The 18,855-nt window shown below is 43.2% G+C and overlaps 1 protein-coding gene across 1 annotated transcript; it reads left to right on the top strand.

Annotated features, from left to right (window-relative positions):
* Positions 1 to 11,827: 11,827 nt before the first annotated feature.
* Positions 11,828 to 18,463, top strand: LOC101551506 (zinc finger X-linked protein ZXDB-like). Its single transcript, XM_055123072.1, has 2 exons — positions 11,828 to 12,456; positions 12,604 to 18,463. The coding sequence occupies exons 1-2, from the start codon at positions 11,955 to 11,957 to the stop codon at positions 14,538 to 14,540; spliced, it is 2,439 nt and encodes an 812-aa protein (XP_054979047.1). The 5' UTR covers positions 11,828 to 11,954; the 3' UTR covers positions 14,541 to 18,463.
* The last annotated feature ends 392 nt before the right edge of the window (positions 18,464 to 18,855 follow it).

Raw genomic sequence — 18,855 nt, 5'->3', positions numbered from 1 at the left:
GGGATTCTGGGATCATGGGTGTGGATAATGGGCACTGGTGGGTACTCAAGCATTGTATGACTGAAACACAAGCACGAAAATTTGTAAGTCTGTAACTGTACCTCATGGTGATTCACTAATAAAAAAAGAGTGTGAAAGAATCCACACACTTATAATTTAAGGAGCTAACAAATCCAATAGCTGTCACAGGAACAGAATTCTGAATTCAGAAACTGTTGGGGAACTGCTATTCCCAAAAGACCTGGACATGTTAAGCATGGAGTCTAGGCAAGAACCTGTTTGTGCGGTAAAGTAAGGTGGGTACACGGAGAAACACCTCTGGAAGCCGATTCAGTGATCACAGCTCAGCTTTATTGCCAAATATACACATTCTTATAGAGAGTTTTGTCTTAGAGGAGGTCCAATCACAATTAGAACTTAACACTATTGGCCTATCATCTTTTCCTCTTTGCTTTGTCCTCAGCCCAATCACCTTCAGGATTACATATTGTGGTTAGAATGACTTGTTTAATGCACACGTGACAGTTTCTACATTTTAGGTGTATGTGAGTAGTGGGTTGAGCCTCAAGGGCAGACACAAGATGCAGGCACCTTGTTTTGCTCTCTGCTCAGTTACTCCCTCTTGCAAGGTTTCAGTTCAGGGCCAATTTGCAAGGTTGGGTTTTCCCTGCTCCAGTGCTGGTCACCATGCTCCACGAGAAACCTTGTCAGTGAACTTAAATACAAAACACAGGACAGCAGCAATTTTGAAGTAATGTGAGGTTACACAAGGACACAATTATGTGTGACCTTCAGCTGTGGGAAAATTCCACACATGATGGCGCCAAGAAACAACTGTGCTGGTATGACCTGCAGAAACAGTTAATGCTATTAACAAATCACTGAAATTGGGCTGCAGGGTAGATGGAGGGGGGCTATGGAGTGTAAGGATATAAAGTAAGGATATAAAGTTAAAGACTGAGAAATATATCGTACCCTGGAGCGCTCCTTGGTCTCCTGCTCATTTCTTTATGAGCAGCATGCCCCAGTACCCCAACCCGCACTAGTAAGTTGGCAACAAGTTGATTGGTGGCAAGTGTAATGCAGACAAAGTAGTAAAAGAGAAGTAAAAAATGGAAGATAATATAACATTCTTAGTAGACAACAGAAAAAGAAAAAGAGAAAGTGTAAGAATGACTTGCAAAAGAAATGATAGCTAAAATTTCCCCCAATCTCTGGAGGAAGTCCTCTACACAATTTCAAAAGGCCCAAAGAATACGAAACAAAAGACTCGAAACAAAACACAACACATTGTAATCAACATGGTAAACACCAAAGAAAGAGACAGGCTACTTAATTCATCAACAGAGAAAGAAAATGTAAAATACAAGGGAACTATCATAAGAATCCTAATATATATGTAAACTAGAGAAGAGTGTAATGACATATTCAAAACACCATAGAAGTAAATACTTCAACCTAGAGTCTAGTATCCTACAAAGTTTTCATTTAGAGTTTAAGAAGAGATTAAAAAACGTAGACAAACAAGATCTGGCAGTATTTGCCACAACTAAAACAAAGCTACAAGAATTATTGAAAGTCTACTTATAAAAATCAAATTGGCCTATTGCAAAAATAACTAAACTCAGAATGCAAAAAATGGCAACACACCCTTTATATAACTAATCTATTTGAATACCAATGAACTAAACTTTCGTATCAAAAGGAATGCAGTGGATCAGAAAACAAGATATATCTTTTTTACTGGTTACAGCAATCAACACACCTAAATTAACAGGATCAATATAGGCTTTGAGTGCAAGGATGGAAAACAATAAAAGCCAAAAAAGATCAAAAAATTTTTAAAAGCTGTGACAGCCTTACTTTTATCAGGCCATACAATGATCAGTCCAAAGAAAGTAATTAAGAAATGGGGTGGACACTACTTATTGGTTAGGAGTTTTGGACAGTATTTATTGGTTAAGTAGTCCTAACTATTATCACCAAGTGAAGGAGCAGCAAAAAGATTCAAACTAAAAAAATAAATAATGGATGAGTTAGAAAAACTTGGGTTAGTGGGCATATACAAGACCCTCTATACCCCAAAAGTTGAGTATTTATTCTTCTTTAGTAAACATGAGGTTGTTGTATTTCACCCAGGAGCCATAAAGCCCTTCTACAAGAGATTAGTAATATTTTGTTAAAGGTTGAGCCTTTTGTGCATGTATGTGTGTGAGTGTGTGTGTGTATTTCCACCTAAGAATGGTTGCCTTCTATGTTAAACCCAATCAAATATGGTATGCTACTCTTGGTATATCAGTGGTATAAAGTATGAAATGTTGCATGGCCCTGCTGTCCAGGAATAGATTCACTCATGGGTGAGGCTTGTCTGAGTCTGTGGAAAGTAGCCGTGAGCATGGCAGCAATTGAGCTCTGGAGGTTTTTGGCTGCAGGGGCTGGTTCTGTTGAGACGGGGAGGGGAACACACCTGCCCCCCTCTAGGTTGCCCCGGATGAGACAGCATGGCACAGGAGGTAGAGGCATCACTATGGCATCTCCAGGAATCTTTTGATTTCCTCTTTGATTTCTTCTCTAACACACTGGTTGTTCAGTAGCAAGCTGTTTAATTTCCAGGTGTTTGATTTGATTCTCCATTTCTGTGTGTGATTAACTTCTATTTTGAGTGCATCATGGTCTGAAAATATAGTTGATGCAATGTCTATCCTCTTAATTTTATGGAGGCATGTTTTGTGGCCCAGCATGTGGTCTATCTTGGAGGATGTCTCATGTGCACCGGAAAAGAATATATTTGGCTTTTGGAGGATGAAAACAAACAGTATATATCTAGTAACCTCTTTTCCATTTCATCCTTCAAAGCCAGTATTTCCTTGCTGAAATTTAGTCTTATTGATCAGAGTCAATAAGTCTTATTAAGGGCTTACAAGGCAGTGTTGAATTCTCCAATTACTTTTGTGTTGCGACCAATTTCCTCCTTGAAGTCTTTTAGCAGTTGTTTTAAGTATTTTTCTAGTCCCTCATTGGGTGCATATAAAGATAGGAGTATAATTTCTTCCTGATGCACATGTCACTTGATTATGAATAAGTGACCTTCACTGTCTCATAATTTTTTTCACCTAAAATCTATGTTTTAGATTTAGCAGAGCCCCAACAATTGAAGACCTCCAGAACCCAGCCACAGCCACGCGCACGGCCACTCTCCATATGTTTGGACGAGCCTCACGCATGAAGGAACTGGCAGAGGAACCCAGGTGTGCGGAACCCGGGGCCAAGATCTCCAAGGCTGCTTGAATCGGGACTGGGCCTCTTCCACCCAGATTCCCCATTTTCTAGTAGCTAAGCAGTCACCAGAAACTGCCCCCAGTGCCGTGTAATCTCATCAACGACCAACATCAAGAGACTATAAAACCAAGCTCCCAGAAGCATTGGCAAACCAAGCATTCGCGGCTGCGTGACATCTGATAGCCTAGTTCTCCCTCAAGGAGAGGCTGGCAAGCTCCCTGTGGTGTATTCACATGCCAAATACAGTAACAATGATGGGTCTCATTTCCCCTGACCCTAAAGAGCCTCTAATGTGGCACCGTTGGGAAGGATGAGTGAAAAGAGGCTGCTAAAATCTCAGGACTAGGATGAATGGAGATGTTACTGGGCCCGCAGGAGCAAATCGTTAATCAATGGGATGACAGTGACAGTGACAGTGACAAAATCTATGTTGTTGGATACTAGTATGGCCACCCCAGATTTTGTGTAGTTTGCTTCAAGAATAGTTTTCCAGTCTTTCACTTTGAATGTTTGCTCTAAATATTCAAATGTGTTTCTTGTAGGCAGCAGAATGTTGGAATCAATTTTTAATCTTTTTTGCCACCCTGTCTTTTAGTTGCTACGTTTCGACCATTGACAATGAGTGAGATTATCTTCATGGGGTTTTGTGCCATCTTTCTTAGAAGACTGTTGTGTTTTTGAGGTTTGTCTTGCCTTACAGTAGCCCCTTGCTTTCCTTTCAAGATTCGTTTTGATTCTATGAATTCCTGAGCTATTTTTATTCATGAATTTGTGTATTATTTCTTCAAATTTGAATGAGAGTCTAGTCAGGGAGAATATTCTTGGAGAAATCTTCATTACATTATTTTTTTAAACTATATCCCAACATTGTCCTCAGGCCTGGAAGGCTTCATTCAATAGCTCTGCTGTAAATCTAAGGGCTGCTCCTTTGTGTGTGATTCTTTCTTTGATATTGCTGCTTTGCTATTCTATGGTGTTCATCATTTTGATTAGGATATGTCTTGGAGTCTTTTTATAGGGTCTCATTTAATTGTTACGCTTTGGATTTCTTGGATCAGGATGCTTTTGTTCTCTAGCACTGGGAGTTTTTTTTAGCAATGATGCCTTTAACTATTACTGTCTCAATAGGGTTGTCTCCTTGCCCCTCTGGCACTTCAATGATTCTTATGCTGTTCATCTTGAATTCATCCCATAGTTCTCTGTTCTGGCCTTGAGTTATTTTGAGTACTTTCTCTATCTTTACCTGTTCCCTGGAGGTTTTCTGCAAATCATCCTCAAGCTCACTGAATCTCTCTTCAGCCATTGTTACTCTACTGTAAGGGCACACATTGAGTTTTTCCATTTAATTTACCAAGTTTTTAATTAATTACTTTTCTGTTCCTAATTTTCTTATTTCTGCTCTCATTTCCCCTGTATTTTATTGGCTCTTAGTTTTACTGTTTCTTTCATATCCTCCTGTATTTTATTGGATGTTTGTTCCACTATTCAAAGAAGTAGCTCATTAAACATCCTCACTATTTCGTCTCTGAATTCTTTATCAGAGAGATTATGTATGTGGGCATTCCTTGTTGAGGCTTCAGGGCTCCTATCTTTATCCACTCCTCATGGTGGGTTTCTGAATTGTTTACCCATGATGCTTATGTTACCCTGGGGGTGGTTCTATCTGATACACTATCAGTCTCTCCCTTTACTGCAAAAGAGGGACATGGGAGAACTTGGTGGGTGGTGGTCTTTTTTTCTGGAATAGGGCATGGTAGGGGAAATTAGCAGGTGACCTCTGAGGTGTCCAGCTATTTCGAAAAACCACTCTTACCTGTGGGAGTAGGGCTATGCAGGCGCAATTATTGTAATTCTCTGTCCCAAACTGCCTCCAGTTTGCTGGCCCCCAGGAAATATCTTCCTGTCAAACTTATATATTCTTTAATAGTGCCTTTCATAGAGGAAGACCGGTGGTTGGGAAGATATTTCCTGGGGGGCAGCAACACACCGTCAACTCCAACTCTCTCCCAGCTCTCTCCAACCCTCTCTCTAACTCGCTCCACAATGCTCTCTGCAACTCTCACTTGCTAACTCTGTCTCTTGCTCTGCCCGCAGCTCATACTCTGCTTCTCTCAAACTCTACCCCTCTGCGTGTAATCTCCTTGCATTTCTGTCCCTCACTCTCTCTGGTTCTCTGCTCCTCAACTCTCTGCAGCCACCACTTTTACCACGTCTTTTCTAATTACATCTCCCAAACCACACCTCCTCTTGGGAAGCACAATCAACATGTTTTTCAAGCCTTTCCGGCCACCTGCAGCCCACAAGGGCAAACCAGCAGCAACTTAATTAACATCTTAATTCGACTTCCTGATATTTCCATTCTATATGGACACAGTAATAGACACTTTTAGGCTTGTAGGGCAACTCTCCTGGGGACATCTCGCCACAGATTCAGACTACAGTGCTCAGTCCAGTTTAATCATTCCTAACCCTAGCAGAGTCCAAATCTAGTTATTACTTTTTGGGTCATGATAGAATTTGTCCAAGACCATGCTCTTAACTTTTAGTTAAGCATTATGGCACTTTAGTCAGGCCCATTTCGATGCCAGGGTAGCTCGCCGCTTGCCCTGGGTCCATCCAGTCCCTCATTGGGACCCTGCTTTTGGGGATCTAGGAAGTAAGGTCAACTGAGGCTTAAGTCGAAAGAGTTAATCTTATCCGGGAGGTAAGATTATCTAGTCAATTAACTCCCAAGATACAGATTGCCTGTCTTCCTGTGTCCGTACAAAAAGTAATTGCTCTGAAGTCACTAACCATGCAAAGGACATTAAGGAGAAGGGAAAAATAATATTTACAAGTCAGCAGTGTCTGATCAGGAGGCAAAGGTAATTGACAGGTTGGGGGAGCAATCAATAAACCCGAGCTCGATGCAGCCAGGGAGAAAAGGCAAACCAATGTTATCCTACATAGATATGTATACATACATATATATGTATATATATAAAACATTCAGGTGTCTGAATAATTTGCATTATTGGCTTCTTATAATCTTTCTTGGAAAGAACCCCTTGATTCCTCTGTGAAAAATAAAATTTATTTTTTTTTTGCAGATGGGCCCATCTGGAAGTATCCAGAGCATGCTTCTGGCTCTGTGCTCAGTGATCACTTCTAGTGCTGCTCAGGGGACCATATGCAGTCCCCGGAATTAAACATTGGCTTAGTACCTAAACTTGCTGTATAATCTCCCCAGTCCAAAAGAAAAGTTATTAAGATAAATTCCTTAAAGTGATCTCCAAACCAAGCGCTGAACAGCACTGGGGTGAATGACCTTTGCATATGCCTAGCTAAGTAAACTGAACATATCTGATTAATATCAGAGAGACAAAAGCCAAGAGTAAAAGTGCACTGTATAGATTTCTGAAAGCATAGTCCCACATAATATGTGACTATAAAGAGTGTAGGAATACAGAATCTCCTAGTTACTTAATTTGACACAGTATCTTTTATCCTACAATGCAGACTTTTGTCTGTGGTGTGGATTCCATGACAACTGATAGCTACAAATGAACCCAGGAAGACAAATATTTGCATGAGAGCCAACTGATCCTTGCTACAATGTGTGAGAACAAAAACGATGCAATGACAGGTCGCAGCTAACATTAAGATTTGACTAGGCCTAAGTTTCTGTTTCCCAGAAACTAAACGTGCAATTTTTGGTAAAACTCCAAGTTGACCTGTCTAAAGAAGGAACCGCTAGAACATCTAACTGGCCAAGAGGGGTCGCTATGTCCCTTTTTTGGGAACAACCACAAACTTATCAAAAGTTGACTAATCAGTGACCACTGTTGCTTGATCACTGTTATCATACTGCTTGCTCAATCTTGAAACTGCTTTTAACTTGGAGTCAGGGTCCTTTTCAAGACTGCATTGTATGAGACTTGGACCCTAGTGGACCTAGAAATAAAGTTCCTTTGCTTTTCCATTATCGTGTGTGAACTGGGTCTCTCCAAGACTGGGAATCTGAAATCTGGACACAACAAATGGAATAACTGTGTCTTGATCCTTCTAAAGCAGTAGGCAGCAGCACAAACAGACGTGTGTTTTAAGAGATATATTAAATTTCCCTGAAACAGCAATAAGATCTGTCTCATTGTCTGTCTTCTTCTGAACTGAAATTACTTGGTTCCCATCAAAAAAGAAAGGAAAGAAAGGTAGGGCAGCATTATCATCTCAAACTTTCCAAGGCATGAAAACACAAAGAGATGTAAAAACAAAGTCCTTGTTAAACTTGTGAACTGGTTTTGGAGAATTATGTTAAGGTGCAAACGTCTACCATATCTGATGATTCCTAAACAACAGTTTGGCAGCCCTAGATGTAATGGATAATTGTGTATTTGAATGTGAAACATGTAGTCAATATGAGAAAGCAATGCTAATCAATCATTTTGCAGTCACTTGGTGACCCGATTTAGTATGGTAAAATACACCCATGTAAAGAAGATGAAGAAAGTAACAGCCAAACATCTTCAACCGTCTCCTCCACAGATGATCAAACTAGTTCATTCTTGCGACAAAGACAAGATTTCTTTTAACAAGAAGTTAATACTAGGACTTGGTTCAGAATGAGGCAAATATCCAGACAAGATGTCTCACGGCTCCAGCCTCAGTCAACTTTCTCCAGGGAAAGAAATAGAACCCCATGAGACCGGGCAGTTGCACTTTTCAGTATTGGACAGGGGGGTAGAACATCGGCCCCAACAACAAAACTCCCCTCAAGCTGAGGCATTAGTTGTGCAGAAAATTATTTCACAGTATAACTATTTTACACCAAGGCAGCTTCCTCAAATCTCCAACTCCTCCTGACTCTAAGCCACCAAACCGGTTCCAGAAGTCATCTGTAGCTCTCAATAAACCTAATGTGCTTTCTTCAGCTGCCCTGCCACAAAGTACCATGGCCACGCAGGTCATGGAAAACTCTGCTGTACTTGAATCCATTTGTGTGCTGGACTGTGTTTGTGGAGCTCAGGCTTTGAGTAGTTGGTTCCATTCTGGTGCAGGTCTGTAAGACACTACTGGGATGACCTAAATGATCTTCCACCCTCAGAAGGTCTGCTAACAAAGGCATTGCCTGGGACAATGCAGGCGGCTTCTCAGGCATATACTTCTTTTGGATAAAAAAATTAGTCCAAGACACAGGCCTTAAATCTAAAAAGTTACCAAAATTTATCAAAAAAACCAACCCTGAAAAATTAGGGTTGGTTTCCCTAAGACCTTGCGTTAGAGCAATAGTTTCATGTAAATAATACAGAGTTGAACTACAGAAGTGAAAATTATCTATCAAAAAAAGAAAGAAAGAGGGGCTGGAGCAATAGCACAGCGGGTAGGGCCTATGCCTTGCATGCAGCCAACCCGGGGTTGATTCCCAGCATCCCACATGGTCCCCTGAGCACCACCAGGAGTGATTCCTGAGTGCAAAGCCAGGAGTATCCCCTGATCATGGCCGAGTGTGACCCAAAAAGCAAAAAAAAAAAGACAGAAAGAAATAAGGAAAGAAATAGAGAAGTTTCTGCACCGCAAAAGACACAGGGACCAGAATACAAAGGCAATCTACAGAGTGGGAAAGGATATTCACCCAATACCCATCTGACAAAGGATTGACATCAAGGGTATACAAAGCACTAGTTGAACTCTACAAGAAGAAAACATCCAACCCCATCAGAAAATGGGCCAAAGAAATGAACAGAAACTTTTCCAAGAAAGAGATATGGATGGCTAAAAGGTACATGAAAAAATGATCTGCATCACTAATCATCGGGGAGATGCAGATCAAAACAACTATGAGATACCACCTCACACCACAGAGAATGGCACACATCCAAAAGAACAAAAGCAACCGCTGTTGGAGAGGATGTGGAGAGAAAGGGACCCTTCTACACTGTTGGTGGGAATGCCGACTGGTCCAGCCCCTTTGGAAAACAATATGGACACTTCTCAAAAAATTAGAAATTGAGCTTCCATTTGATCCAGCAATACCACTTCTGGGAATATATCCTGGAGATGCAAAAAAGTATAGTCGAAATGACATCTGCACTTATATGTTCATTGCAGCACTGTTTACAATAGCCAGAATCTGGAAAAAACCCGAGTGCCCAAGAACAGATGACTGGTTAAAGAAACTTTGGTACATCTGTACAATGCAATACTATGCAGCTGTTTGAAAAAATGAAGTCATGAACTTTGCATATAAGTGGATCAACATGGAAAATATCATGCTAAGTGAAATGAGCCAGAGAGGGACAGACATCGAAAGATTGCACTCATCTGTGGAATATAAAATATCAGAGTAGGAGACTAACACCCAATAATAGTAGTATATAATATGAGGAGGTTGGCTCCATTCTTGAAAGCTAGCCTCACATGCTGGGGAAAAGTCATCACAGATAGAGAAGGGAACACCAAGTAAAATGTGATTGGAAATCCCGATGGAGAGGGAGATGCACGCTGAAAGTAGACTAGAGACTAAACATGAAGGCCACTCAATATCCCTATTGCAAACCACAACATCCAAAAGGAGAGAGAGAACAAATTGGAATGCTCTGCCACAGAGGCGGAATGGGGTGGGGGGATGGGGTAGGGGGGTGGGAGAGATACTGGGTTCATAAGTGGTGGAGAATGGACACTGGTGGAGGGATGGGCTCTCGAACATTGCATGAGGGAAAAAAGAAGCAGGAAAATGTGTGAATCTGTAACTGTACCCTCACTGTGACTCACTAATTAAAAAATAAATAAATTATTTTACAAAAAGAAATAGAGAAGGAAAGAAGGAAAGAAAGGAGAAAAGAAGGAAAGGCAGAAGGAACGAAAGAAAGGAAAGAAAGAAGTAACAAAAAGAAGGAAAGAAAGAGTGAAAATACATGATGTGGATGTTTATCTTATAGTCTACTTCTCCCTCCGGGGAACCTGGCAAACTACCAGGAGTTTCCTGCCCACGTGGGAGAGCCTTGAAACTCCCCACGGTGTATTCATATGCCAAAACCAGTAACAAGCTGGGTCTCTTTCCCCTGACCCTGAAAGAGCCTCCGATGCCGCATCATTGGGAAGGATGAGTAGAGAGAGGCTTCTAAAATCTCAGGGTTAGGACGAATGGAGACATTACTGAGACCGCTCGAGAAATTCGACGGTGAGCGGATGAGGAGGATGTTTCATTGAGCCTTGGATTGTAATAAATGGGCAAAGTAACGTTCTTCAGATCAAGAAATCTGCCAGTGCCCATGATCTTAAAAAGGGGGGATGTCAGGGGTTATTTAACTCTAGGTCTTCCCAAATATCTCATCATCACCCTGAACCTTTCGATTACAAGATATCTCACCGTGTATTAATTCTTGGCTCAAGAACGACAGGCATACTGGGGGATCATCATGACCAACATCCCCATAAAAATATTATTAGGCCAAGTCTATTACAGTGAAACTGGGTTCAGCACACTGAAATTCAGGGAGGGGCGTATTGAACAGGATGGTTCCTCAGTACGTGTTTCTCAGCAGAGTCTCTTACAATTCACTCATCACATTTAATGGGTATTCCTGTCCAGAGACCTCCACAGCGAGAGCCATCCAAATTAAACTTCATTGTACTATATGATCGATCATTCAATATACCACGGCATCACCAATGGCGGAAGCCAAAGGGTTGGTTTGAACTGTGCACTCCTTAGAGAGAAAGCAGCAGGTGGACTGGGTTTTCCAAATTTCACTTGAAGTGGTTACATCATCCAGGCTTTGCATTTCTAAACTGAACACTGTTGATCTATGTTGCCTTACTTCTTTACACGCGTGGTCCTGGTTCTATGGGTATTTTCCTTTACACACTACAGAAACCTGTATCAGCAGGACAAGAAGTATGTAAACCGTGTATTAAATCTTCCCTTGAGCCTTCTTCATCTAGGCGGCTCTGAATAAGGAAGTCGTGTTGGCGACTGGAGAGAGCCCCTCCCCCCACAGGAGCAGACAGCTTTTCTCACTGTGCGTAGGAACCGCTATCAGTCTCCTAGTTTAATGACGCTAGATACAATACTCTCCCAGGAGTATCATGTCTTCTCTCCAGTCAACTACCCAGGCAGGAAGCAACTTTTAACATGGAAGGTACGAAGCGACATGTTTAAGAAACTCCCTCTCCCCCGCTGCCCCCCCCCCCCAACCGGTCTGGCTCTCTCGCGCGCCCTGTCTCTCCCTCGCTCTCGCTCTCGCTCTCTTGCGCTCTCGCTCTCCCTGGCTGTCTCTCCCTCGCCCTCTCGCTCTCTGGCGCGCGCCGCGCTCTGTGTGGTATGCTTCTGTTGGGAACAACAATAAGGAGCGGATCTGAGAGGTCCTCATCAGGCAGAGCTGCCCAAGCCTCGCAGCGCCCTTGGCCGAGGGAGCTGTCATTTCCCATTACCTCAGAAGATCGCCGGGATTTGCTCCTGCTATCAACTGCGGAGCGTACGCCAGACTGTCTCTGGGCTGTCTATTGTGTTCTCGAGACCTGGCACCAGAATATTCAAATCGCTGTGGCGTTAAACACGTTTTAATATCTGATAGGGCCAGTTTCTGCGCATTGCACTTTTTCCCCCTTTCAGGAACACGTTCGAGCCCGCGGCAGGGGGCGGGGTCGCGCCTCCTCCGCGGCTCCGGTTCCAGCCGAGCCCCACGGACGCGAAGATGGAAATCCCGAGGACACTCCCTGCTCGTGGGCCTCGACAGGGCGGCGGCGCCGGCGGCCCCTCGGGTGGCGGCCGGGTCCACCGAGGCCCCGACCCGGGAGCCGGCCAGGCCCGGGCGCGCCGCCTCCTGCTGCTCGGGGGCCCCCAAGATGGCGGTCCGGGGCGGCGGCGCGAGGAGGCCCGCGCGGCGACACCCGGCTCCGGCCCCAGCCCGGGGGCTCTGCGGAGGCCGGATCGCGCCGGCGGCGGCGGCGGCGGCGACGGCGACGACTTCTTCCTGGTGCTGCTGGACCCGGTGGGTGGCGACCTGGAGGCGGCGGGCGCAGGCCCGGCCGCAGGGCCCGTGTGGAGGGAGGACGCGGAGCCGGGCCCGCGGCCTCCGGGGGGAGACGGCGGCGCGAGTGTCGCGGGCCGCGCCGCCCCGGGGCCTCGCTGCCTGTCCGCGGCCCCAGCGCGGGCGCTAGCTCCGGCCCGGGCCCCCGCCTCGGCCCCAGCCCCGGCCCCGGCCCCGGCCCCGGCCCCGGCCCCGGCCCAGAACGCGGCGGCGGCGGCGGCGGCGGCGGCGGCGGCGGCGGCGGCGGCGGCGGCGGCGTCGGCTTCGGCTTCGGCTTCTGCTGCCGCCATCCCTGCCCCTAGTCTGGGCCTCACCGCGGCCTTCGCGGGCACCGTCACCATCCACAACCAGGACCTGCTGCTGCACTTCGAGAACGGGGTTCTCACCCTTGCCACGCCCCCGCCTCCTGCCTGGGAACCGGGGGTCGCTCCTGCCCCGCAGCCCGGGGTTCTCATCGCTCCACAGGTGGGGGAACTCCAGGCCTCGCAACCAGGCGACTGCCCCGAGCAGCCGCCGGACCTCCTGCTGGCTGAGCCGGCTGAACTAGCCCCAGTGCAGGCACCGGAGCAGGAGGGCGAGGCGGAGGGCCCGCTGCCCGACAGCCCCCCTGGGCCTCTGGGCGCAGGCCCCGGTGTGGTGCTGTACCTGTGCCCCGAGGCGCAGTGCGGACAGACCTTCACCAAGAAGCACCAGCTGAAGGTGCACCTGCTGACGCACAGCAGCAGCCAGGGCCAGCGCCCCTTCAAGTGCCCCCTGAGTGGCTGCGGCTGGACCTTCACCACCTCCTACAAGCTCAAGAGGCACCTGCAGTCCCACGACAAACTGCGGCCCTTTGGCTGCCCGGCGGAAGGTTGTGGCAAGAGCTTCACCACCATATATAACCTCAAGGCTCACATGAAGGGCCACGAGCAGGAGAACTCCTTCAAATGTGATGTGTGCGAGGATTGCTTCCCCACGCAGGCCAAGCTCAGTGCCCACCAGCGCACCCACTTTGAACCAGAGAGGCCCTACCAGTGTGCGTTTTCTGGCTGCAAGAAGACCTTTATCACAGTGAGTGCCCTGTTTTCCCATAACCGTGCTCACTTTCGGGAACAGGAACTCTTTTCCTGCTCTTTTCCTGGCTGCAGCAAACAGTACGACAAGGCTTGTCGGCTGAAAATTCACCTGCGGAGCCACACCGGTGAGAGACCGTTCCTTTGTGACTTTGATGGCTGTGGCTGGAATTTCACCAGCATGTCCAAACTCTTAAGGCACAAAAGGAAGCACGATGATGACCGTAGGTTCATGTGCCCCGTGGAAGGCTGTGGTAAATCTTTCACGAGGGCTGAGCATCTGAAAGGCCACAGCATAACCCACCTGGGCACAAAGCCTTTCGTGTGTCCTGTGGAAGGCTGCTGTGCCAGGTTCTCTGCTCGCAGCAGTCTCTACATTCACTCCAAGAAACACTTGCAGGATGTGGACACTTGGAAAAGCCGTTGCCCAGTCTCCAGCTGTAATAAACTCTTCACATCCAAGCACAGCATGAAGACCCACATGGCCAAAAGGCACAATCTTGGCCAGGAGCTCTTAGCTCAGCTGGAAGCTTCAAATTCTCTTACACCTAGCAGTGAACTTACCAGCCAGGGACAGAGTGATTTCAGTGATGCAGAGCTAGTGTCCCTCTTCTCTGATGTGCCTGGCAGTAGTTCTGCTGCAGTACTGGACACAGCATTGGTGAACTCTGGAATCTTGACTATTGATGTGGCCTCTGTGAGCTCAACTCTGGCAGGGAACCTCCCTGATAATAATAATAATAATAATGCTTTAGGGCAGACTGTGGACCCTCGGGCCTTGATGGCCACCAGTGACCTTCCTCAAAGCCTGGATACTTCCCTGTTTTTCGGGACAACAGCTGCAGGTTTTCAGCAGAGCTCCTTAGAGGTGGATGATGCCTCGAATCTAAGTGCAGGGCCTTTGGGGACTCTGGGCTCTTTGACTATGAAAAGCTCCAGTCAGGAACCCCAGGCCCTGACCCCTAGCAGTAAGCTAATGGTAGACACAGATGCTCTGACTCCTCCAAGTACCCTTTGTGAAAACAGTGTCTCAGAACTACTGATGCCAACCAAAGCAGAATGGAACTTACATCCCGACTCTGCCTTCTTTGGACAGGAGGAAGAAACCCAGTTTGCGTTCACCAGCCCAGCAGGAAACCACGTTTCTCAGAAAGAAACAGATCTTATCACGGTGACTGGAAGCTCATTTTTGGTATGAACCATTCATTCCTCACCTCTTGTATTAATTGGCCTCAATTTTATGGATATCCTGGACCGAAATATCTATGAGAAATGCAGTCATTTTCTCATAGCTTGAAAAAGATCAGAGCCCTGGGAAACAAGTTTGGCGATGTAAATTCTGATCTAGTGTTGGGAACTTTTAAGTTGAGTTGGTGACCCTGAGCAAGTCACTTAAATCTTGTCTGAGCCTTAATTTCCTTATTTATAAAATGAGGTGTCCCTGAATAGACCACTCCTAATCTATAATGTACCTATAGGTTGTGTCTTTCCAGCTCTGTATTCTCATGACTTTGTGCTCTTTCTTTTTCAAGGACTTTATTAGGCATTTTACAGTGATTAACTATTGCATGTGCTTCTAATGTAATGAAAAGTGCATTGAAAGGTAATGGTAAGAGAACATGGAACGGGTATTTTAAAAAATGAAAATTTTAGCACAGTGCCAAAAGAGTTCTACAATCACTTTGTGGCACTTAAAGAAAGCCAAGAGTTCTTTAAACTGATTTTCTTTTTAGCCTCTGTTTTGATGGAATGTTTTGTGGTTTGGGTGCAAAGTGTCAGGTTTTGATATGTCACAGACCCAGAGTGAAATATTGATGTTTCTGGTGTAAGTGGCCTTAAGTAAGTTACTTCATCGCATTACGCCTCAGTTCTCAGGCTGCAAAACAGTCACTGTAATGTAAAGATACCTGGTACATCTTAAGGCATTTTTTTCCTCTACTGGTAGTTAACTTTTGGAGAGAAAATGTGGTGTTTCAGCATGTTTTGGTGAAATTTTAGTCACCTTTCCTGCCCCTCCTTTTCTGATTTAAAGAGGTATACTTTAAAATCACACGTGTGCATTTGGTTTAGGAAGCATTGAAGGGGATCTCATCCACAGATTATGAAGGATTTTTTTTCTGCACAAAGGTTAAGTGCACCAGACCAAATTATAATGCCTTTGGTCTGCAGTCAAAGCCAGCCCTGGTGAGACTAATATAGAGCCTGGTTGGGGTTTCAAGAAAATCTGGGAACGAAAGAGAGTAAAGTTTTTCTTTTTCCTGTGCCCATTTCTCACTGCTTGTCTACTGCCAGAGTTGGAATGAGAGGTTTTGTCTGCATCGTGAGTAAATATTTTGTCTCTTCACACGATCAAAACATTTTGCAGCTTCTGTGGCACTTTTATAGCATTACACTTCATCTCCACGGTTTTGGAAATAGTTATGGCAGAGTTTTAGCTATAAACCATATTAAAATTTAACTCTCTTTTAGTTGAATTTTATTTAGTATACACATGCATACACAGAAACTCTTGTATAAACAAGGAAAGGTTTTTCACCTCTCCAGTTAAGTTATTCTGTCTTGATCATTTTATTTTATAACCAGTTGTTCAATTCCACCTCAAATAATGTCTGCTTCCTTCAGCCAGCTTTGCTCCCTCTTTTGCATGTGCATGCTAGTTTTTATCTTGATCACTTTTAGAACTTTTACTTGCATGATTGTGTTTGTGCTCATCATAAACCTTTTCTTCATGTCCCTTTTTTTTCAGTTGAACTGTCTATTGTAATTCTAAGTTTTCCCTAATAAATTACTTTCTTGATTTAGGTGTCAGTGAATTTGTGTACAAAACAAATGATACCAGGGATGTTTTTTTTTTTTGTGGTGCCTGGATATTTTGGTAAAGCTTTATTGCAGCATTTACTTCTTTTCTATTTTTTTAACCATACAATTCTGATAGCAAACTCTGTTGTTGCTGTAAAACATTCTAACCCAATACTGCTTGCATGTAGTTGTTTATAGATAGCTATTATAGAATTTGGTACTGCACTTTATAATTTGCCATGGTGAAACTCATCTGAGCTGCCTTTCACATTTATTTATAAGTGAAAAGATACATCAATTAGTAATCCAAAGCTATCATCATTCTTATTTTCTATTGTTTTAAACATTTCTTCCTCAGAACTTTGTAAGGAATTTGACTATTTTCAAAATGTTGGTAATTTAAGTCCTCTTAATAGACTCCCCTTATTCTCCTTCAAATAGTAATGCAGAGCTGAACATGCAATTTATAGGCATATTGTGAGATATATAACTATAAAGTTATCTTAAAATACTGTGACTTCCTTAATTCCCGGTCTTGTTTCCTCTCACTGAAAAAAAAAACAACAAAACCCCCAAACTATCATAAACCTATACTTCCATTATGGGACAAACTTTATTTTTCTTGAAGATAGAAGTCTTGTAATAGACATATCAGAAGGTTTCCTCAATATGTCTGAAAGATTATCTTTAACGTTTTATTTGTACACTTCTGAAAATGGCATGGAATTACATTCAGAAGTGTGACTGCAAACATAATGGTTACTCCTTTTGATGTTGACATAAATTTGCGATTTTTTCAGACAGTGGGTTTATATGACTTCCTTTGTGTTATGTATTTCTACAGCTCTTGGTTAAGAGTTGAGACCTTGCTCATTGAAAACACAGCAACAGAATGCTCTCAAGAATGGTTTGCACACAGATCACTTGGCGAAACTTGTCAATCATGAGTTAGAATAAGTAAATCTTAACATTTTTGTTGTTACTTTATTATATAACTGAAAGCCTGGGGTACGACAAGGTAGAATATAACATAGGTTTTTTTCTCTATGGATCAAATGCTTTACCTTTTCACCTAGAAAAATTGAAAGAAGGCTTTGGTGTAACAGGGTATTTATGACACTTCTTGGTTCCTGATAAAGCATTTTAAAATCTCTCTTTTCAGGAATCTTTACACTTCAATAATTATTAATATGAAACTTAACAAATAATTTATATGTATCCCAATGGACATTTTTGAGGAGAGGTTGCTACACCTGCCAGTGCTCATAACTTACTTCTGGCTTTTTGCTCAGGAAAAACTCCTGGCAGGCTCAGCATGGGTCATAATGGGTGCCAGAAATTGAACCTGTGTCTGCTGTGTGCAAAGCAAATGCTCCTGCTCTGCCCCCTCACTGGACATATTTAATAGTTGCAGTAGTTGACAGTACACAAATCTATGTATATATTTCTTTTAAAAATGATTTGCATAACACTTTAAACAAATCAGTACTCTACCTGGAATAGTGTATATGAATACTGTCAGAATTCAACTTCAAATAAAACGAAAAGTACTAATTTCCAACAATTACTATATATATGTCAAAATATATATGTCAAAAATAAATGGGTTCTTTTAGTTATAATTTTGTGAGGGCTTTTGTCAAGGGCTACAACCTGTCTTGTACAGGGACTCTTCCTAGATTAGTGCTTGGAGAACACTCCAGGTGGTGCTCAAAGGACCATGCTATGCCAGGAATCAAACCCAGGACTTCTCAATGCAAGCATGTTATCCAGGCCTTTGAGTCCTTTTATTCTTTTGGATGGGTTTGGTTTGGGGTTATACTTGTAAAATACTTACCTGTTTCAATTTATTTACTGAATATATAAAAATGCAAGTTAGAAAACTATAGACAAGTATACTAAAATATGAGTCATGCCTAAATTTTTGAAGAACACTGGCAAGGGAGAGATGGAATGCATCCTTTGAATCAGAGAGTCCCAGATTCAGAGCCTGGAACTCTTTGGTTCTCTAAATAGTACTTGTAGTGTTCCTCCAACCTCAGCACTTCCAGATGTGGCCTCCAGATCAAATACAAATTTGAAGATGACATAGTAATTAATATATTACACATTTAAAATTATTATTACACAAGTTTTCAGACACAAGATTTTGTGTCTGAAATTTAGTGAAAGTAATGGGTATTATTTGGGTGAAATAATATGGGTATTATTTGGTGAAAATAATGGGTATAGTTAAACTTTAATTGTTATTTAGTTTATATTTAGATTTTAATTATATTTTAACTAAATATATTTAATTATATTTATATTATTTTAATTGTTATTTAGATTTAATTATATAAAGAGTGAGTTGACAATACTCTGCCAGGGAGTATTAAGACAAGTATTACTACAAAGAAAAAAGATTGGAATGGCCACACACAACTCTGGGAAAGACAACTTCGTTTAAATGCATGACTTTTCAGTAAGTATCAGACATTAGCATTAGACTGTCAGTATGGAGCCAAACTGGAGAGTTGTGAAAACCAGTCTCAGATTTTGGACTTTGTTATGTGCAGATGAAGATATCTAAGAATAAATTTGAATGATGAATATGTAGAAAGTTTGATATTTTAGAATATATAATGTGATTTAGATACGATTAGAAAGGAAGCTCAGGAGTCTGATATAATCAAGTTTGGGTCTCCAAATAGTGTCTCAGACTGTAGTAATTA

The sequence above is a fragment of the Sorex araneus genome, chromosome X, assembly GCF_027595985.1.
Source record: "Sorex araneus isolate mSorAra2 chromosome X, mSorAra2.pri, whole genome shotgun sequence".
Lineage (NCBI taxonomy): Eukaryota > Metazoa > Chordata > Mammalia > Eulipotyphla > Soricidae > Sorex > Sorex araneus.
Note: the sequence above shows the minus strand (reverse complement) of the source record. Positions and strands in the feature narration are given on the sequence as shown.

Excerpts from the sequence above, each read along its gene's own strand:
- LOC101551506 (XM_055123072.1), top strand. The coding sequence starts at position 11,955 with ATGGAAATCCCGAGGACACTCCCTGCTCGTGGGCCTCGACAGGGCGGC. Across the intron at positions 12,457-12,603 it reads CGCCTCGGCCCCAGCCCCGG|CCGCGGCCTTCGCGGGCACC; the intron begins CCCCGGCCCCGG and ends GTCTGGGCCTCA.